The sequence below is a fragment of the Schistocerca americana genome, chromosome 8 (genome assembly GCF_021461395.2).
Source record: "Schistocerca americana isolate TAMUIC-IGC-003095 chromosome 8, iqSchAmer2.1, whole genome shotgun sequence".
Lineage (NCBI taxonomy): Eukaryota > Metazoa > Arthropoda > Insecta > Orthoptera > Acrididae > Schistocerca > Schistocerca americana.
Window position 1 is genome coordinate 201,172,023 of NC_060126.1, and position 22,686 is coordinate 201,194,708.

At 43.8% G+C, this 22,686-nt stretch overlaps 1 protein-coding gene and 1 long non-coding RNA gene across 10 annotated transcripts in view; one reads left to right on the plus strand and one right to left on the minus strand.

Annotated features, from left to right (window-relative positions):
* LOC124545007 (protein bric-a-brac 1-like) overlaps positions 1-22,686 on the minus strand; it is a 467,428-nt gene that overhangs the window by 144,252 nt on the left and 300,490 nt on the right. For 6 of the 9 annotated variants that reach the window (XM_047123771.1, XM_047123774.1, XM_047123769.1 and 3 more), the window contains one exon: positions 17,802-17,966. In XM_047123771.1, the coding sequence (XP_046979727.1) occupies positions 17,802-17,966 (165 nt within the window). Of the gene's footprint in view, positions 1-2,656; positions 3,366-3,407; positions 3,680-17,801; positions 17,967-22,686 lie in introns of those variants that run through there. The other 3 variants (XM_047123778.1, XM_047123772.1, XM_047123783.1) reach the window with 3 other exon arrangements.
* LOC124545009 lies at positions 4,725-21,631 on the plus strand. Its single transcript, XR_006967584.1, has 3 exons — positions 4,725-4,898; positions 17,773-17,981; positions 21,226-21,631. It is a non-coding gene; the product is annotated as an uncharacterized LOC124545009 (long non-coding RNA).

A 22,686-nucleotide genomic window follows, 5' to 3' on the forward strand; every position in this document is an offset into this window, starting at 1 on the left:
ACACTATAAGAGAAATCACTCAACTAACATGGCATGTCTGGCAAAGAGAGAAAATACCCGAGGACTGCAAAACTGCCCTAATTCATTCATTGCATAAAAAACGGGGTAGGACTGATGTTAATAATTACGGAGGAATCTCTCTTCTCCCAGTCACATACTAAATTCTCTTGCATTGTTTACTTGATCAAGGCTAAGAACAGTTAGAACCTAAAACTGATGAATACCAAGCAGGCTTTAGACCAAACAGACCTGTCCAGAATAAATTCTTAATTTAAAACTAATCCTTAGACACAAAGGATTTCTGGTAACAATATTGTATGTACGTTTGAGCATTTTAAAAAGACCTACAACTCAGTTGATCATGAATCTCTTTTCCAAATTTTAAAGGAACAAGAGCTAGATAATAAAACTCTAACATTGATTAAGGAATCGTTAACTGACACTAGCTCTGAAGTTTAATTCATGGGAGAAATTTCTGAACCATTTGATAAAGACTGGTGTTAGGCAGGGAGATGGACTTATCTCATTACTGTTTAACTATGTTTGGAAAAGGCGATTACAGAATGGCGAAAGCAAAAGTAGAGCCAAAATATAGATGAATCAATCAAGTTGAGCAGCATAACTATTAGAGTAGATTGCCTCTCCTTTGCATATATATTGTGGCCCATACATGAATAAAATAATAATTATTGCTTACTACAAAACATGTGTTTTGAATGAATTAATTTGATCTATTCTTATATGAAATAACTAAATAGAAGTGTTGTTCAGAAATATATGGGGACTTAAAAATTAATTCCTCGGCAAAAGGTTGGATTGAAGAGTCCATTTTAAATCTCATGACAAATAATTTACACAACAAAGTAAATATACTATTAGAATAATACACAATTCAAGGACAAATTATGATCAACAAACATCATCATAGCTGTATAGGCCTAATGCACAATGCATCACTAAACCACATCAAAACCCATTCACATATTTTCTGCAGTGAAAAGAACATTTTCTTCTTAATGGCTTAATGAAGCAAGCAAGAAATGCAGGAATAGATGAAGCACCATTGAAACAAAATGTTTCCTTAGAAGAGAGGATGAAGAAAGGCAAACAATTTCGAAACATTTGTAGATCTAGAGAAAAGCTCTAGACAATGTTGGATGAAATACTCTCTGGAGTTCTGAGGTAATCAGTGATAAAAAATACCAGAAAGGAGCTATTAAAATGTACTTTTACATAGAAATAAACAGTAACTAAGATGTGAATAGACATATTAGTAATCTATTCCCCATATTATCCATTTTTGCTTACAGTAACCAGAAAAGCAAACCACAGAGAAATTTGGAGAAGCACAAATTAAATTAAAATTAATTTGAATATTAATAACCTTCCTTACATGACATCTATTCAAGATGTACTATGTGAAAACCTTCACAGCATTGACACACAATCACATAATTACATCATGTAAGTGTTTCTCTCAAATAATATTACGAAAAAAGACTGCAAAGAACCTGTAATTCTCACAGACATTAAACACATTACCTTCTTGCAAACTATAGTAAAAAATTCAGCTGGTCGAAAAGTGAACATTTCACATGGATTTTAGTCTTTGAAAAATTCCCTGAGAGAATAAAAGCAATTGACCATACACTGTTACTGCTTTTGCACAGGCAGTGAAAATTGGTTCTGTTAAGTACCGTGTGTGATAAAATTTCTATTCATTCTCGCCGAGCATTTTATGTGGAGTTAAAACAATATTACATGTATGTATCTTGGGCTTCATGTATAACTCACAGTAACACTATCAAAGACTATGCATTTTAATTGGTCACAGACAGGAAAATAAGTTATCCGTGGTCTTCACAGAGAAACTTATATCTTTAACTACGTGATATGCAAGAGCAAGTAGTAAACATAAATGGAAATTTTATTTGAATATCTGCCAACCAACCAGTATAAAATTTGTTAAGAAAATTATGTAACTATGTCAGAAATCACAAACCGGGATAACTTTTGGAAGTCTTGTTTTCCTCCAATATTTACTTCGCTTTTATTGCAGGGGTATTTGTCGCTCGGTTTGCCTTAAATAATTGCCAATCGTTAGTATATAAAAAATTAAGCAAAAAGCGGAGTGATATTAAATTCAAATATTAAATACGCTATATGTGGTTAATTCCTGTTATAGGTGAAGATAAAGTAAGTTAGGTATCGAATTTAGTATAATAGGTTGTCAATTTAATGTCATACGACATAATGTAAGTTGCTGTTTTTTGTTGTTCGGTTGTTGAAAGCCATAAAATAGCTGGTCACGTCAAGATCATCTGCTGCAGTCACTGAATAATACAAACACCAAAATTATATGAAACACAACCCCTCATTCGTGACTGCGTAACCAATGCTTCGCTGTGTTAAATTAAATGAATAATATGACAGTTCTGCAAAGGATACTACAATACTGCGATGAAGTAAAAGGGGTGGATGTCTTCTGACTTACACAAACGCATTGAACCAACAACTAGCAAATTCTAAACAGAAATAACAAACACGGCATAAAAATTAACATTCATTCAAGGAATAACACAAAACACATTTTCTAAACGATTTGCCACTACAAAAAAGGCACTGAATGAAGTGGCATGACTGCTGGTATGCTCACCATTAAAGTTGTGTAAAGATCCAATCGCTCTGAGAAACAGAGGCGATGCAGGTTGATTATCATATGCCTGTTTGGATGTGACTGCTTTTTTCCCGCTGCTACAGCGGTCTTCTAATGACTGCGAACTGTCAGTGTCAGCTGAGCTCACATCCGTCGCATTGTAACTGTTTTTTGAACATCGTCTCAACTGCCAATTATCAAGAATATCACATTCTCTAGATTTAATACGGGAGACTGAGGATTGTGAAATACCATACTGCAGTGCTACCTGCATCTGACTTTTAGTTTCTAAAGCTTTAATGACTTCAACCTTTTGGTCCAACGACAGGACAGTTTTCGACCTTGTCATGCTCCATCGAGCGAAATCTAGAGATGTCATCGGTCAGAGTTACCTAATACCGATTATCTCACCAAAATAGACTACTTTGCATTTAGCGCACACTTCGGAAGCGTTACACAGCTATACTATATACACACGCACAAATATTACGCTGTTTCCCGATGAGCCTGGCCATACACAACTTCACTTAAAAATGAATAAAAACACTTCCTTTTTGCGCTACTTGTGTGTGTGGTCTTAGGCAAGGCTGCAAACAAAACAGATTTTCCACATTAATTCCCGCCTTCGGCTATTGCGTTGAAACACGCAGCACTGACAACATGGCGGCAATCGATGCGCACTCTGACGGACGGAAAATGTACTGACACACAATTTATCTCGATGTTAGGACAAGCGTAATCTGTTACCTACCTCCGACAAAATTCCTTATCTGATGGCCATAGCGTTCGCTGAAATTAGGCTCAGGTAGCTGCACACAAGGCACTGCATTTCCTCTCAATTTCGTTCTTATACGACGCTGTAACTGATTACATTCATCGATAACTTCGCAACTTTTTCCAACAACATCGCAAGTTTTAAAATGATTTAAACAAACAGCAGAACTGTACGAAGGCGTCCAGTTTGTTTTACCTATCGCGTCAAGCCACATCTGCCTAAGTCTGTAATTTCTTGGAAATCTAAATACTGGCACATACCCTAAATTTCTGTAATTTGTCAAGTAGTTGCTTTTGCAACCAGGGACGCAGCATTTCTGCGGCATATCTATTTTACAGCACTCAATTTTAGCTTACTTTCGGTGAATTGCAAACGCGTGATGTATCACAGTTAATGCTTTGCAGTACACTGCATTCTCACGCATTTCTACTGCCGATACAGCAGCGCCTCCTGCGGTCAGAATTTTCACTACTCAGCAGTGTAGCCGCCTGACAGATCGTCAATGCAACGCTCGGTTATATGAAACTGTAATTCCATGCGCAGACTGTACCAATGTTAGTCAATGATCAGCTGGCTGCTTTGAAATTTAGGGTACTCTACGCGGAAACGGCTACGGGGAAAATGCATAATGTGTGAGGGCTATCTTACCGAAAGTCGACAGCTGTGCAGCTAACGAAGCTGCGAAAATATTTTACGCGCTATCAAAGATAACGTACCTGATACATGTTCAGTGTCTGGCACTATCATTGCACCATGATAACTCTTCATGTGTCTCCATAAGGAGGTTGTTCCCAGCCTACGACTGTTCAGGCCTCTTGAGACAGACATGAAGCACAACTGGCAAATTGCCTTGGTATCCTGGCAGTTATCGACCTCAAAATACCGCCACACGTTACTGGAGGACATGTTTATCTCTTCATCTGAAGGTATCCAGTAAACATTCAAAGAAAGCATACAACTGTCAGCGGTAGCAGATTAAACGTCCATTAACCTCTCAATCGGCGATGATTATCTTCTGCACATACATCAATCAAAGCTAAAAACGCGCATTTTAGCGAACAAAGGTCATAAATATCTCAAAATATAGTTTTTATGGGAATTGCGCCCTGAAATTGCAAAATACGGCGAAAGCAGTAAGTTTCAACATGGCGACTGTTTTGGCTTCTAGTCGCCAGCCAATCCGAAACCACGTCAGTGGTACGACCAATCCCGGCAAGGAGTCGTCCTCTGTAGCTGACAAGAAACTATCGGGTTCCGCGAGGTCGCGAGTAGCATGTGACGTCCCGGAAACCCGTGAAGAACTAGTATCGGTTTCCTTTGCCAGCAATTTTTTAAGGCAATAGCATAAGCCTTGCAGATAACCAACTGATCATTTATTTCTGTCAGTCTATCACAGTTCCTGTTCAAAAACATCGTTCTTCTTTGTGTACGTCGAATCTTCCGTGCATATTTTCTGCGATCGAATTGGTAAGTAAGCGAAACTTTCTCGTGAATATTTCTGCGACACTGTTCTTATCTACAAGAATAAAAGAATTTATGAATGAATGATAACGCATACAATGGGAAGAGGAAGTATTGTTCCACATGTAACGCAAAGAATTTAACATCTTAATAGATCCTCCAAATAATTGGAGTTTTATGTCATTTAAAAAGTTACTGTTGATTTCAAGCCAAACTGACATATCTGAAAGTCTTTCTGTACAGTGACAAACGCATGCTGATCGAAGTTAGCCAGGAAAGGATACCAGCCGCAAACTGCGTCTCAATTTTACTGCGTCGGGCAGATTGTTGGAAAAAGTTGTCGCGTGAAATACGTATTTTTGCTTTACCTGTTTCTGCGCTTTGGAAGCTCTCCGGTAAGACCTCTTGATGGAACGACACTATGTGCTTGGCCATGCCGGATGTGCTGGAGCAAAAAACGAGCCTCTTCCCACATAACAAACAAACTACGTTCTCACGGCCAAGAGCTTGAAAGTGCTCCCACACCCACGATCGCTTTCTGTAGGCCGAGGACATGGCTGCGGTCCGGTACCGACACGAATATCGACACCGGGAGCCGGCGCCGAGCCGAGGCTAGCCGAGCAGGCCGTGACGTCACGCCTTCCGGCTGCTGATTAGGCGACGCACATGGCAGTGGGTAGGGATGAGACTAGGAGGGGGCGGCCCGCTACGGAGGAGGCGGGGCAGTCGCGCGTGACGCAATTCACACGCTGCGCCATGTGACTGTCGGTTACGTCAACAAGTGCAATGATACAGCGTAGCGGCGGAAAGTGTAAACAGCACTGTCACCAACAGAATTTATTTTACAGCATAGCTCTGAGCAGCGATAAGTGCCTCGATTGCCCCTGCTTGTATTTTCTTTGCTAGTGTACTGAGTATGGATGTCAAAGTCTCATAAGTGAAATTTACGAGGTCCGCGGGGTTTATATTCACAGTAATAATTGTGGTACACAAGGCGAACACGTTCGTTCTGCCAGATTTGTGGAGACGACGGATAAATACGTGGAGTGTTTGTCTGTCTGTATTCAACAGGATGATACAACATAGCACACTGCTAATGCATCTATGGCAGTTGTGAAGAAACGTCCCCGTGGTCTCCAAATTTCTCATTTCGATGACATCTCGTTGTCAGCAACATTTTAGCCCCTCTGTCCGCGATAATTTGAGTGCGAACTGTGCCGTCAATAGTGTCGCTCAGGGCGGCAGATCATTACGGTTCTGCTCTTCTTTTCTGGAGTAAAATCCTCAATACAGTGCAAATGAGAAACTCAGCGTCTGCGTCAAAACCCAGAATTACTTCACTGAATTGCCATCCAGGACGGCAACATGGGCCCTAGCCCGACTGGGCATCGACGCGAACTGGGCTTCGATTGCACCATTCCATGCTGTTTCAGCTCTAGAGCAGAGTCCTAAGTCGTCGTGGCTGGCCTGTGGTGACGTGTCCGCCTCTCGGCAACTCACAATAAAATGTTTTCAACAAGTGTGAGATTTGGATAATGTGCTTGGCAGAATGAAAACTGGTACATCCTCAATATTGAGGACATGAGGACATCAGGAGTAAATGCGATCTTGCATTAAACGTCACAGTCACAAAGAGAAGACAGCACAGCCGTTGGCGTTAACATGTCAGAAATATACGAGAAGCGTTCAATAAATAATTCACCCCATTTTTTCTCGGCCAATTTCAGTTCAAAAGCGGGGGAATTTGCTGCGGAGCTTCTGGAATATTCCCGCTTCATCTCCTACAGTTTCATGAAGTTCCGATAGATGGCGGCGCTATACGTAGTCTCCAAAATGGCGGTCGTAATGGAGGTGCGTTCCAGGCAGAGAGCTCTCACTGCTTTGTTTGGCGGAAAACCAGAGGTATTCATAGACGCTTCCAGAATGTCTACGGAGGCCAGTGAACAAAGGCAGTGTGAGTCGTTGGGCAGAGCGTCCGTCATCATCGCAACTTTTAAGTCGTGCAATTCTGCCCGATCTAACGCGTATTGGCGGGCCGCACACAACTCTTGACTCCTGCAATGTTGGAACGTGCGCACACACTCATTCGAGGTGATCGGCGAATGCCTCGCTGTACAACTGGACATCACCGTTGGTAGTGTTGACACAGTCATCCACCTAGTGGGGTACTCAAAGATGGGTTCCTCGACGCCTATTTTAACAGAAGACCATAAAGAGAAACTGATGACTGAGCCGTGGTAAAAATTGCTGTTTTGAAGAGCGCGCCGCAGCGCGTAGTGTGAAGCAGTCGCCCTCCGTTTCTGGCGGTGGCGCCGCTGTGACAATCGCAGCTCTGGTGGGAAAGGGGAAAGATTGCCTGTTCACGTGCATTTATGGGGCGCTATGAGCTCGCCAGTCGGTCAGTCTGGGTCTGTCTCTCGTCCGCATGTGTTAGGCAGTTAGTGTCTGTCTGTCGTTCGGAGTGCTAGTATGTCTGTCGTTCGGATCAACCTTTAAAGCCGGTAAAATGAGAGTCTTTTCGCTCCGCCAGTAAGAGAACTCAGCGAGTAGTCGCTCGATCGGGGCCCAGTTCCTGCATCTGAGGCTGCGCGTTAGGCCGCCAGTCTGCTCGAGTTTGCTCAGGCAATAGTCATTGGCGGTTGAATCGATCGGTTGGTCGGTCGCGCACTGAGACACAAGATGACTTGTCCGCCTTGAGCGTCGGCGCATGTGAGGTCGCCACGTGAGTCCAGTGGGCCGCGGGCGCATGTGAGGTCGCCACGTGAGTCCAGTGGGCCGCGGCGTATGGCGAGGGGTAGTGACTTCGCGGTCGAAACGACGGCAACAGGAGTCAACCCACGACATCACTCTGGCCGATGGGAGCTGCGACGTCGTGAGACGGGAGATCGGCGCGCCTTTCTTCGTCCGCTGAAGCGGCTGGCAGCGGACGGTTCGGGAGAACGATTTTGGGGTGCTGCGCCAGGTCTTCTCGAGAAATCGCAGTTTATTAGTAGCTAAGTGATTGATGATATGTTGTTTGATTTACTCTTGTTAAATTCTACTTGTTTTCTTGGTGAGGTCACCAGCCGTTTTGCTTTGGGGTCGTCCCACCATTCTTCTCCGTTTGCCCATCCGCGGGAAGGTGGTGGTTTATAAACTGGGTCGTCCGTTTTTCCCTTGTGGACTAGGGGCGGGAAAGAGCAACCTGCGGTTACGGTTGTTTGGCAATCTCCCTATCAATCTACCGAACGTTAGTAGCTGTCTCTGTCATGTTTGTCGGATTTGGTGTGTTAACGAATTTATTACTTGGAGTGTAACGGCCTAATACCTGAAATATGTTTTGATCTTTGGAAACTTTGATATTATTGCCTATGATCTTGAGATGCGGTATCTGTGTACTGTAGAGCATCTTAACTATTGTTTGGCCAACCTTGTAGAATTTTATATAAGATTGCATTTCATGGGCTTTTATTTAAATGATCATTTTAGTATGTGAAGTTGCCATCCTTTCACCATTAGACTCTTCTTACAAGTTAAAATCAAGTTGCACCTTCGGCTGCAAGGTTAATCTTTTAATTGTGTTTTGTACCATTTACATCCCTCCTACCGGGGTGCATAGTTTGTGTGCTTGTGTAAATTGTTAAAACTCTTAGTTTAAAGTTATCTGGCGTGTTGCAGATTTGCACCAGTGTAGTTTTTCAAAGGCCGTTGTGAGCGGTCGTAACTACAGCCGTGCCAAAAGAGAGTGGCAAGGTTCTCTGCCCGAAAGCTCATACAGTCAAAACTTGTTTCTTTCTGCCTCTGAATAAACTGTAACTTTGATATTTAGAGGGTGCTTTCTGATTATAATTTTAAATCTGTTTCTTTTAAAAAATGCTTTTAGGCTCTATTAAAGTGAATAAAATTCCTATTTGTTAAAAGGAATTAGGTTATGATAGCATCAGTTACTCCCTGGCAACTACTTCCAGGCTTACATAGTGTGATTAAATATGTTAATGTTCTTGATGAATCGCTAGTAAATAAAGTAAATTCTTAACAATATTCTTTGAAAATAAATCACGGTTCAATGACCATCTGAGGATAATTGTTTGACAGGTTGATCGTGACAAGTTTTTGTCGAACATCGTCACAGGCGATGAAACATGTGTTCATTACTTCGACCCGGAAACAAAACCACAATCCGTGGAGCGGCGCCACACCACTTCTCTTCCAAAGTTCAAGGCCGCACACGGCTCTTCTGGGGCTCTGAAGGGGTTACTCCGTTTGATGTCCTCCCTCACAGTGCAACGATAAACTTTGATGTGTATTGTGCAACCTTCTCGAAACTGAAGAAACGACTTCAGCGTGTTCGTCGCCACAGCACTGCAAACGAACTTCTCATTCTCCATGGCAATGCAAGGTCTCACACGTTTGCGTACTCGAGACGAGTTCACGAAACTTCACTGTACTATACTTCCTTATTCACCCTACAACTCTGATCTCGCACCTTCCGACTTCCATCTGTATAGCCCGACGAAGGATGCACTCCACGTAAAGCAGTACGTGAATCATGGGGAGATACTGATGAAACAAGACGTTGGCCCTGGCGTCGTTCGGTACACGGGTGCCAAGCGGGCATAGAGGCTCTCCCGGTAAGGTTGTGTAAGGCCATCCCACTCAACGGAGACTGTGCTGACAAATGGAGTTTTGCTGCGAAAAGAGTGGGAATAATGTGTGTATTTGAATCCCGAATGAAATAAACCTGCTTTCAGAAAAAAATGTGTTACTTCACTTATTGAACGCTCCCTGTAAGACCTGCTGTCCCAATTACCGGCTACGCCAACTATGGATGATCGTCTTGTGTACCCGATGGCAGCCCATATAATAACGCTGGTGCTCGGTTCGTACGACGATGACGACTGCAAGGTGACAAGGTTCGTTCTCCTCCGAGTATTTACAAACGGGGACGTGCATCGTGGTGCACGCAGAAGCGGAACTCGTCTGGAAAGACTACTGGTGGCCCTTCTGTCTCCAGTGTTGTCGTTGGGAGCACAAGTGTCGACGCCGTTGTCTCTGCTGACGCATCGAGTGATAATGATGTTTGGCTTGAAGGGCGCGCCAATGCGCAGTTATCAGCACCCGAACAAATTCCTAATGTTTACACAGTCCAATCTCGCCACTTTCACGAATGATGATGAAATGATGAGGACAACACAAACACCCAGTCCCCGGGCACAGAAAATTCCCAATCCGGTCGGGAATCGAACCTAGGGTCTCGTGATTCATAGCCACTAGACCACGAGCTGCGAATTGGGGCCGTTGAGATCCTAGACGGCTTTGAGTACGAACCCCCTGAACCCAGCACAGATTCGCATCGCGGTTTTCGGATTCCGACCAACGCTAGCAACAAACTGGCGGGAAAACAAACTATAATCTCCATGAGCCAGAATCCTAGCAGAATTTCGATTCACGCCACGAGAAGCCTCTCGTTCTTACATGAGGCATAAAATTATATTCTCACAAACGATATTCAAATGCGACTCCTGAATGAGAAACCCGTTACGCACTTATGTTGTTGTAGTCTTCAGTCCTGAGACTGGTTTGATGCAGCTCTCCATGCTACTCTATCCTGTGCAACTGCTTCATCTCCCAGTACCTACTGCAACCTACATCCTTCTGAATCTGTTTAATGTATTCATGTCTTGGTCTCCCTCTACGATTTTTACTCTCCACACTGCCCTCCAATACTAAATTGGTGATCCTTGATGCCTCAGAACATGCCCTACCAATCGATCCCTTCTTCTTGTCAAGTTGTGCCACAAACTCCTCTTCTCCCCAATTCTATTCAATACCTCCTCATTAGTTATGTGATCTACCCATCTAATATTCAGCATTCTTCTGTAGCACCACATTTCAAAAGCTTCTATTCTCTTCTTGTTCAAACTATTTATCGTCCATGTTTCACTTCCATACATGGCTACACTCCACACAAATACTTTCAGAAACGACTTCCTGACACTTAAATCTATACTCTATGTTAACAAATTTCTCTTCTTCAGAAACGCTTTCCTTGCCATTGCCAGTCTACATTTTATATCCTCTCTACTTCGACCATCATCAGTTATTTTGCTCCCTAAATAGCAAAACTCCTTTACTACTTTAAGTGTCTCATTTCCTAATCTAATTCCCTCATCATCACCTGTTTAATTCAACTACATTCCATTATCCTCGTTATGGTTATGTTGATGTTCACCTTAAATCTTCCTTTCAAGACACTGTCCATTCCGCTCAACTGCTCTTCCAAGTCCTTTGCTGTCTCTGACAGAATTACAATGTCATCGGATAACCTCAATGTTTTTATTTCTTCTCCATGGACTTTAATACCTACTCCGAATTTTCCTTTGTTTCGTTCACTGCTTGCTCAATATACAGATTGAATAACATCGGGGAGGGGCTACAACCCTGTCTCACTCCCTTCCCAACCACTGCTTCCCTTCCATGTCCCTCGACTCTTATAACTGCCATCTGGTTTCTGTACAAATTGTAAATAGCCGTTCGCTCGCTGTATTTTTCCCCTGCCACCTTCAGCATTTGAAAGAGAGTATTCCAGTCAACATTGTCAAAAGCTTTTTGTAAGTCTACAAATGCTAGAAACGTAGGTTAGCTTCTCCCTAATCTTCCTTCTAAGATAAGTCGTAGGGTCAGTATTGCTCACGTGTTCCAACATTTCTACGGAATCCAAACTGATCTTCACCGAGGTCGGCTTCTACCAGTTTTTCCATTCGTCTGTAAAGAATTCGCGTTAGTATTTTGCAGCTGTGACTTATTAGACTGATAGTTCGGTAATTTTCACATCTGTCAACACCTGCTTTCTTTGAGATTGGAATTATTATAATACAAAAATAGGTTACACACTGAGGTAACAGGAGTCATGGGATAGCAATATACAGGGTGTTACAAAAAGGTACGGCCAAACCTTCAGGAAACATTCCTCACACACAAATAAAGAAAAGATGTTATGTGGACATGTATCCGGAAACGCTTAATTTCCATGTTAAAGCTCATTTAATTTCGTCAGTATGTACTGTACTTCCTCGATTCACCGCCATGATTTCATACGGGATACTCTACCTGTGCTGCTAGAACATGTGCCTTTACAAGTACGACACAACATATGGTTCATGCACGACGGAGCTCCTGCACATTTCAATCCAAGTATTCGTACGCTTCTCAACAACAGATTCGGTGACCGATGGATTGGTAGAGGCGGACCAAGTCCATGGTCTCCACGCTCTCCTTACCTCAACCCTCTTGACTTTCATTTATGGGGGCATTTGAAAGCTCTTGCCTACGCAACCCTGGTACCAAACGTAGAGACTCTTCGTGCTCGTATTGTGGACGGCTGTGATACAATACGCCATTCTCGAGGGCTGCATCAGCGCATCAGGGATTCCATGCGACGGAGGGTGGATGCATGTATCCTCGCTAACGGAAGACATTTTGAACATTTCCTGTAACAAAGTGTTTGAAGTCACGCTGGTACGTTCTGTTGCTGTGCGTTTCCATTCCATGATTAATGTGATTTGAAGAGAAGTAATAAAATGAGCTCTAACATGGAAAGTAAGCGTTTCCGGACACATGTCCACATAACATATTTTCTTTATTTGTGTGTGAGGAATGTTTCCTGAAAGTTTGGCCGTACCTTTTTGTAACACCCTGTATACATATATAGGCGCCGCTAGTATCGCGTACACATGGTATAAAACGGCAGTGCGTTGGCGGAGCCGTTATTTCGACTCAGGTGATTCATGTCAGAACGTTTCCGTCGTGATTATGGCTGCACGACGAAAATTAACGTTCTTTCAACGGGGAATGGCAGTTGGAACTAGACATGTGACAGTCCATTTCAAAAATCGTCGGGGAATTCAATATTCCGAGATTCACACTGTCAAAGTGTAACACTAATACTCAATTTCCGGCGTTACCTCTCGCCAAGAATAACGCAACGGCCGACAGCGTTCACTCAACAATCGAGAGCACGACATTTGTGTGGCTTGTCAGTGCTAACAGACACGTTTCACTGCGTAAAATAACAGCAGAAATCAATGTGGGACGTACTACGAACTTATCCATTGGATCAATGCGGGAAAATTTGGCGTTAATGGGCTATGGCAGGAACGAGCGGCGCGGGTGCCTTTACTAACAGCACGACACGGCCTGCAGCGCCTCTCCTGGGCTCGTCACCACATCGTCTGGACCCTAAAAGACTGGTCAGATGAGTCCCGATTTCAGTTGATAGGAGCTGATGTACGGTCCGAGCACGGTGTAGACCCCAAGAGGCCATGAACACAAGTTGTCAACAAGCCACTGTGGCACTATAATGCTATGAGCTGTGTTTATATGTAATGGACCGATCATTGACTGGAACTGGTTATGTTCGGCTACTTGAAGACCATTTGGTTCTGGACAATTAGAGCGAATGATTTAATCACCCGAATCGCCCGACATTTATCCCATCGAACATTCATGGGACGTGATGAGAGGTCAGTTCATGCACAAAATCCTGCACCGCAAAGTGAATTCTGGACCGGTAAACAGGCAGCATGGCTCGATATTTCTGCTAGGGATTTCCAATGACTCGAGTCCATGCCATGTCGTGTTGCTGCACTACGGTGAGGAAAAGGAGGTTTCATACGATATTTGCAGGTATCCAACGACTAGTGTCACCCAGGGTAAGATGAGCGTAACAAGACCAAAAGAAAGGTAACAAATTATAGTCGAACTAAGTCAGGCGAGAATGAAAAGTAGATTAGGAAACCAAAAAATGTAGTAGATGAATTTTGTTGCTCGGGCAGCGAAGTAACTGATGATGGTTGAAGTACGGAGTGGCCGAGCGGTCCTAGGCGCTACAATGTGGAACCGCGCGACCGCTACGGTCGCAGGTTCGAATCCTGCCTCGGGCATGGATGTGTGTGTTCTTAGGTTAGTTAGGTTTAAGTAGTTTTAAGTTCTAGGGGACTGATGACCTCAGAAGTTAAGTCCCATAGTGCTCAGAGCCATTTGAACCATTTTTATAAAGCAGGCTAGCTATAGCATGAAAGCATTTCCGCAAATATGAATTTGCTGACACTGAAACATAAATTTAAGCGTTTGGAAGTCTTCTCTAAAAGCATTTGTCTGGAGGTAGCCTTGTACTAAAGTGAAACGTGGATGATAAGCAATTCAGACAAGAAGAGAACATGAGGTTTTAAAATGTGGTGTTACAGAATTACGCTGAAAATTAGATGGGTAAGTCGCACAGCTAATGAAGAGGACTAAAACTGGGGAGAAAAGAAATTTATGGCACCACTTGGCTAAAAGAAGGGCTTGGTTCATTCTGAGGAGTCTCCGAATTGTCAAACTGGTATTGGAACGTAGTGGGGTATAGGGGCAGTATAGGGAGACCAAGAGATGAACACAGTAAGGAAGTTGAAATGAATGTTGGTTGCAGTAGTTATTCGCGGATGAAGAGGCTTGCTCAGGGCAGACTAGCCTGGAGAGTTGCATCAAACCAATATCTTTAAGCATATAATACGTTCCACGCCTAAGCCTATTAATTTTTAATGCAGTAGGATTCACCAATAGAAAATCGATTTTGCACACATCTCTGTATTGGATATTATGAGAAAACTGGTAAAAAAATATTGTCTCTCTTACGATAGTCTCACATCGCCCCTTGATAATGGCTGTTTTCAGTGCTCTTCAAAATTGTAATTCTCCGAAATCAAGTAACACACTGCACGAAAATCTACAATTTTGTACTAATTTACTTGTGGTGAAAATTAGTGAGAGATCATTTTGTTGCAAAGGAGACTTAAAAACTTCTGAGACCTGAAGTCTAGAATTAAACTGAAAATAAGACAATTTCAGTAACTACATAACAGCTTATTTTCACAATATTTAATCCTCTCCTGTTTCCATTATCATTTGTGAAAATTAATGGGTGTATCCCGAGCGAAATTATGTGTTATTATGCTTGAGAAAATGTAAGCATGTATGATCGAATATTGTTATTTAAATGTACTAATCCACGCTGCGTTATTTACTGTAAACAATTCCATGTCAGAGGCAACTAGAAACGAACGGATACGAATGCACATCCGAGAACCTTTACGAGGAAAACCAACAACTGACCTCTCGCATTTTCTCGGTGCTCTTTATTAATAGTGTGCTTCCGGCTGTTCTGCCGAGCTGCTGTTTTCACTTCGTGTTCAACATTATGATGGCCGACCCAGCCGCCTTCTTTAGGTAATGCGAGTTTTGCTCTGCGTGTACTCGCTGCCTTGACTCATAACACACTGCGAGACCTGGCAGCGAGTACAGAACAGCAAAACTCGCAGCACCTAAAGAACGGGCCTGGGCCGAGCAACGAAATATTGTGCATAAAATGCAAACAACAACTCTGCAAGCACACTATTACAGCGTGTATACGGGGACAAGGAAAAAAAATTCCCGAATTATTCCCGGATTTCTCCCGGATATCCCGTTTAAAAAATATGCTTTTTCCAGGGCGAAAATAAACTTTTTCTGTGCTAAGTGACAGTAGGTTTTCGGTAGATTTTCCCTCGGAACTGTAAAACTTATCAATCCTTTGAATGGTTAACGTTTCATACAATCGCGTAGAACTTCCCGGAAAAAGAAAGAAAAGACGGGGCAAAGAAGTTTTGGAGAGACTTCTAATTAAAAACAAAAGGAAAGAAGTTTTGGAAAGACCTTTGATTTGCAGCAACATATACGCTGCATAATTTCGTATTACGAAAGTATAAATTCGAATTGCACCAAACACAGCGCGTCAGTTTCCGGAGCGTTGCAACCGAGGTTGCGACGTCCTTTTGTAAGCGAGTCGTATCTCAAGCCACGAGATGTCGCCAGCCGATGACAGCAGCTATTTTGAGCATAGGACACGTGTTATAGTCAGCCAATAGCAAGATTACTGGTTACATAGCGCGCACACACAAGAGGAAAAGTTAACGGTTTACATTAATGTACACAGTACCATATATCTACAAGAAAAGCTAAGCTTTCACATATAATATTGGTCTCTAAGATTAACACGCTACAATAGAAGCTAAGCTTTCACAAGTAATATTGACCTTTATTGCGTGTGTTATACTTTAAGATACATCACACAAATGTGCCAGTAAATTTAAAATTATGACATAAATGCCTCGGCTCGAAATTCTTGTAAGTGGCTGGTCCTCAAACTGTTCAGTTTCGAACGCTCTGTGATTTAGATATCCATCCCACTTTCTCACACGAAACATAATTCATCTTGCGTAAAAAGAAATTTACTTTGAAAGTAACGCTTTTCTAACCACCGTTCGCAATACTGTTAGAAATAGGTTCGGTTTACCAGTTGCCAGAGAGCGCCAGAAAATGCATTATTGTGCGTGTGCAACTGCAGTGGTGTAGGAAGCCCGCATGTTCGTGTGTATAAAGCACTAAGAGAGCTTACATTACACCATAAAAGAAACAGGGCATCAGAGGATACTCCTAAGAGCATCGAAATTTCGTAAACCGTACTAAATGCATAATTCGGCTTGAAGTGCTAATTGGCTTTTTCCAGATTCACAATGAAGTAGGTCCCATCTGATATTAAGCTTTTCAGTGTGGTTTTTGGGATGTAAACTTTCTTGGAGTACCAGTACTCTACGATCTCATTTTTGGTTCTTTAATACGGCATAATGCCATGTATGGCAGAAGATAACGTGCATTTGAAATTCAGCGAACAGTTGGAACTAGCCAATACTGTAGAATGAAACACTTAGTTTCAAATAAAATGATTGCCTCGGCGAAAAGATTAACAAAGCCAAATTTCTTTAGCAAACTTGCAAAAATAACTTCACTGTTCTGCAGGGCGATTAATGCTTGACTGCTACTAACTTGAAAATAAAATAAAATCAGAAAACTGAAATTTAAAATATATTTTTCCCCTCCGTAATAATGTGAATGTATTTTAATTCACTTGATAGCTCCCGGCCACAGAAATCCGTTTTGTTTTCATTTGACGTGGGAGCTGTACACGAATGCAAGCAGCGAAATCACTTAACGTAAACACGGGTCACGTAGAGGTTAACCCCCTCCCCACAACTCTGTGCAAGCGTGAATCTGGCAGCTAGGGCGCGCGAGAAAATTTTTTGTCGTTTGCATCTGGCTGCTTGCTGCTACTACCGATACAGCTAATAGCCATTAGCCAAACTTCAAGTAGCGGGAGAAGGTACTGCTTATACGCGAGTCAAATGCGCATGCGCAACAGACCGCTGGCAATTGGTCAAACGAACATAATGTGAACAGTGGCGACGTCATGCTCATAGCAAGCAGTTTATTGTTACGAAGAATTACAGTCTGCGCCCTACGGCCCTTGACATATTTTTACGATCTGCAGACTGTGCGTGCACGGTGTTTTGTTCTCGTAAATTGCACATTTCCTTTGCAACTAAAGTTTTATTTTCTTTCCCTCTCGTTTATATTTTATTGCTGCAGTATCATTCTCCAGCAGCACATAAAATAACATTCTTTGCTAGACAATCAACTCTGCAGTCAAAATTACAAAAATTTAACTGAAAGTTAAAACAATGAAAAATTCCCGGAATTACGAAAAATTCCCGGATTTTTCCCCGCTTTCTCCCGGATGAAAAAATTCCCGGGTTTTCCCGGATTTCCCGGGTCGTATACACCCTGTATTATAAACAAGTTTTTTCGTTCTGGCTTCAAGTGATGCAGACACGAGTCGTACTCGACATGTGACACGGCGGAGGGGGGACGGGGGGGGGGGGGGGGAAGAGGAGGAGGAACCAGAGAGGCATGTTCTCGGATGTGGGCTGAAGAGATGGTGGCATTTCTCGAGAGCATCTTGGAATCTACATCGAATTCTCGGTTCTAGGACTGCTCAACGCTAGAAGAAGTACTCACCTTGGCGGCGTGGCCATGGTTGCTGCTGATGCTCCCTGAGAGTAGGGCGGATAAAGCGAGATGGTGGCGGCGGCGGCGACGCAGACGTCGACGGCACGTCGGGCGGCTCCTCTTTGATATGCCCCAGCAGCAGCGGCTCCTGCGGCCCCAGGAAGCTGTCCTCGACTGCACCCACAAGACGTAAGAGTATGAATGAACTGTCTACAGTAAGTACATACAAACAAATGGTGAAGAGAAGCTACAGAACTAACAGCGACGAGGACACGACAAAATACACAGAAATAGACAGCAACTTATGCCCGTACGGCAGTCTGTACCTAAGAAGAGATGTTTTCCGATTTTGGGTCTAGAAGGACTCTAAGAAACCACTTGGCAGCTGACGGGGGAACTCTTCAAACGACACGCAAGCAGCCTTAGTGGCGTCAAATCAAAAGCTTTACTTCCAAATTTATTCATAAAACACTGTACAGAGCCTTAGTGGCGTCAAATCAAAAGCTTTACTTCCAAATTTATTCATAAAACACTGTACAATGACGGAAAAAATTAAATTTCTGAAATAAATTTGTCTAGGTAACATATTAAAGCGACTAACATTGCAAGATCACAGGTTAATGCATGCAAAAGTGAAATGTTGCTACATCAATAACAGGTGAAACCGCCTGAATGTTGAATGCAAACATGCATGCATTGTGTCGCACAGATGTCAGTTTGTCGGATGGAATTCCATGCCTTGGTTGATTATTACAGGGAAGGTTAATGCTGGTTGTGGAGGATGCTGGAGTCTTAGTCCGATGCTGCCCCATGTGTGTTCGATACGAAACTGGTGACCAAGCGGGCCTAGGCAATGTGCCGACACTGTAGAGCATGTTAGGTTGCAACAGCAGTATGTGGGCGAGCGTTATCCTGTTGGTGAACACCCCCTGCATGGCAGCAAAACAGGTCGAATCACCAGACCGACGTACAAGTTTGCACTCAGGGCGCGTAGATGGTCGCGGGAGTGCTCCTGCTGTAATGCGAAATCGCCCTCAGACCATTGCGTCTAGCACGCAAATGGTTCAAATGGCTCTAAGCACTATGGGACTTAACATCTGAGGTCCTCAGTCCCCTAGACTTAGAACTACTTAAACCTAACTAACCTAAGGACATCACACACACCCATGCCCGAGGCAGGACTCGAACCTGCGGCCGTAGCAGCAGCGCGGTATCTGACTGAAGCGCCTAGAACCGCTCGGCTACAACGGCCGGCTCTAGCACACACACTGACTGTGTGCATGAACTAAGATGGTCTCCTTTTAACCAACACACCAAGGCGCTCTCTCTCTCTCTCTCTCTCTCTCTCTCTCTCTCTCTCTCTCTCTCTCACACACACACACACACACACACACACACACACACACACCACAGATAAGTTGGACAAGTCGTAAAAGTGTTGTCACGAGACATGTTTTGAAAAATCTTCGACTCTGGTAACAATCAGCCTGGTATTTTTGCCAACATCGACGTTGCCATTTTTGGTCTTTAATCCTTAGCCTTAGATTTTGAGTATATTTCCAGCCTTGCACACATGCCGCAATAACTGCTTTAACCGCTACCTAACGGAGCACCGCCTCTCACAACCAGCGATTCCAGATTTTTTTCTCAACTTTGAGGAAACATTTTTTGAGGAAACTTTCAGAGAAAAGGAAACCTTGGGGAAATGTTTGGGTACGAAAATTTCGGTATCGGGGCAATTGGGGGAGTATTTTACGAGGTTTGGAACTTAAACAGTGGCAACTATTTATTCACAACCGATACAAAAGAGATGCGTGTTTGCAGCTGTTACTGTCCTTCAAAGTAGTCACCAGCGATACGTAGAACCCGTTGCTAGCGATGTGAAAGGCGTAGTATACCGTTGGCAGAGCCTGCTCTATTAACGGTGCGAAAGGGGCGGTCTAAAATTATGGTGATTCTCGTGTACGACTGTGATGGTGTTATCCGAACACATTACGTTACTTCACAGCAGACCGTCAATGCACAGTATTACTGTTCGTTTTTGGAGCATCACTTGCGACCAGCTTTGCGAAAGAAGCGGCGACACTTTCTGCGCAACCCGCCAATCATTTTGCACGACAATGCGCGGGCGCATACGGCGAAAGCTGTGGCTGCTTTGTTCGGTCGATGGGGCAGGGAAATACCGTACCATCCACCATACTCCCCAGACCTAAGTCCTTGTGACTCTGATTTGATTCCGAAGACGAAGGAACCACATCGTGTCATTCGCTTCAGTACTGTTCCAGAGATCCGACAGGCAGTAGACCGCTCCATTCACACCAGCAACAGAACAGGCTCTGCTAACGGTACACTACGCCTTCCACATCGCTGGCAACGGGTTCTACACAACGCTGGTGACTACTTTGAAGGACAGTAACAGGTGCAAACATGTAAACTCTTTTGTATCGGTTGTGAATAAATAGTTGCCACTATTTAACTTCCAATCCTCGTATCTGTCTAGCTTTAGTGTTAATGCCGGCTCATGCCGGGGCATGAGTCGTGCTTGGATAGCTCAGTTGGTAGAGCACTTGCCCGCGAAAGGCAAAGGTCCAGAATTCGAGTCGCGGTCCGGCACACAGTTTTAATCTGCCAGGACGCTTCTTAGCCTACTTTCTTGGATCTTCTTCCCTGTGGGCCCCACTTCCACTGTTTCTCTGATGTACTCATTCCTTAGTCTATCCTTTCGTATCACCCCACTCATCTACCTTAACATTCTCATTTTTGCCACATCCATCTTTTACTGTTGGGCTTTTGTAATTGGCCAAGTTTCTGAACTATACTGCATCGCAGGCCTCACCACAGACTTGTAAAGCTTACCTTTCATTCTACAGTTAACCTTCTTATCACACAGTACTCCGCTGTTTCCTCCAGCTCATCCATCCACTATTTACCCTGTGCTGTACTTCCGCCTCCAGTCCTCCATCACTTTGCATGTTAGAGCCTAGGTATTTAAATTTCTTGACCAGCGTCAGTTTTTTCCCTTGCAGGTTAATATTGGCATCCTTTGTACACACTCTCTCTCTCACACACACACACACACACACACACACACACACACACACAGTCTTCACCCAGCTAATTCTCATTCCCCTTTCCTCTAGAGCTTTTCCTTTTGTAATACTCATTCCCCTTTCCTCTAAAGCTTTTCCTTTTGTAATAAACTCTATTATACGACTTGCTTGAATTGTTGTCTAGCGATCCGAGAAAGCAGCTTCCTAGGCACCTTATACTAGACGAGTGGGCAGAACATAACACTTGCGACGAGGATGGGATCGTTCGTCAACTTGGCGCATGTATGTATCTCATTTCAGGCTTCGACGGATTGCGCGCAGACATTACAATCAAATTCGCCACTGTTATGTGCACGGTGATCCTTCCGTCTCTCTCCCCCCAGAATCACGGATCCCGAGGACACCGCGGCCACAGCATCTGCCACAGGGGGCGTCATCACGACACCGCGGGACGACCCCATGGAGACGGAGCCTCCGCCTCCTCTCATCCTACCGATGGAGCTGGACCCGCCCACGTCTTCGACATTTTGCTATTGGCCTCAGGAGGGGGACGCGTACTCTTCTGGTCGTTTTCCGGGGAACGTTTCCGCCAGAAGGAAGGCCGGATGGCGGGGTACGACCGGAAGCCTGACGTCCCCTGCGGCCACGGCTTCCGGTACAGCGCAGTGTCCACCCTCCTGCCTCCCACGCCGTGGTGGCGCTCAGTATACTACTACGACGGTCCGTCGCTTTGGGGGCGGGGAGGGGGAGGGGGAATGTTCCGGCGTAACGTCAAGCGCTAGCAAGACGATCAAGGGCGGAAGAGCAGAGGCGGCTGTGAGACGCTGACTGACCCCTCCCTAGGACGACACCGAGACAGGAGCGGCATGTAGGACAAGGTAATACGAGGATTAGAACTTAAATAGTGGCAAATATGTATTTACAGCTCATACAAAATAGGTACGTGTTTCATATTTACCATCAAAGTAATCACTAGCATTGTGTACAACCAGTTGCCAGCGATATGGAAGTCGTAGGATACTCTTAGAAGGGAACCTCCCCATCGCACCCTCCTCAGATTTAGTTATAAGTTGGCACAGTGGATAGGCCTTGAAAAACTGAACACAGATCAATCGAGAAAACAGGAAGAAGTTGTGTGGAACTACGAAAAAAATAAGCGAAATATACAAACTGAGTAGTCCAAGTGCAACATCCTGGTTACTGTTAGCTCAGGAACGCCGTGGTCCAGTGGTTAGCGTGAGCAGCTGCGGAACGAGAGGTCCTTGGTTCAAGTCTGCCCTCGAGTGAAAATTTTAATTTTTTATTTTCAGTTTATGTGACAAACTCTTATGTTTTCATCACTTTTTTGGGAGCGATTATCACATCCACAAAAAAAAACCTAAATCGGGCAAGGTAGAAGAATCTTTTTACCCATTCGCCAAGTGTACTAGTTAGGTGGGTCGACAACATATTCCTATCTTGTGACGCAATCCGCCACCAGTGTCGTATAGAATATATCAGACATGTTTTCCTGTGGAGGAATCGGTTGCGATCAAACGTTTTCGGTCCTTTAGTCTACAAATCGCACGGTTTTGCGGTGCGGTCGCAAAACACAGACACTAAACTTATTACAGTGAACAGAGACGTCAATGAACGAACGGACAGATCATAGCCTTGCGAAAATAAGGAAACTAAAATTTTCACTCGAGGGAAGACCACGGAGCTCCTGAGCTCACATTATCCTTGATGTTGCCTATCTTGCACATGGACTACTCAGTTTGTATATTTTGCTCATTTTTTCCATAGTTCCACACAACTTCTTCCTGTTTTCTCGATTGATCGGTTTTTCAAGGCCTATCCACTGT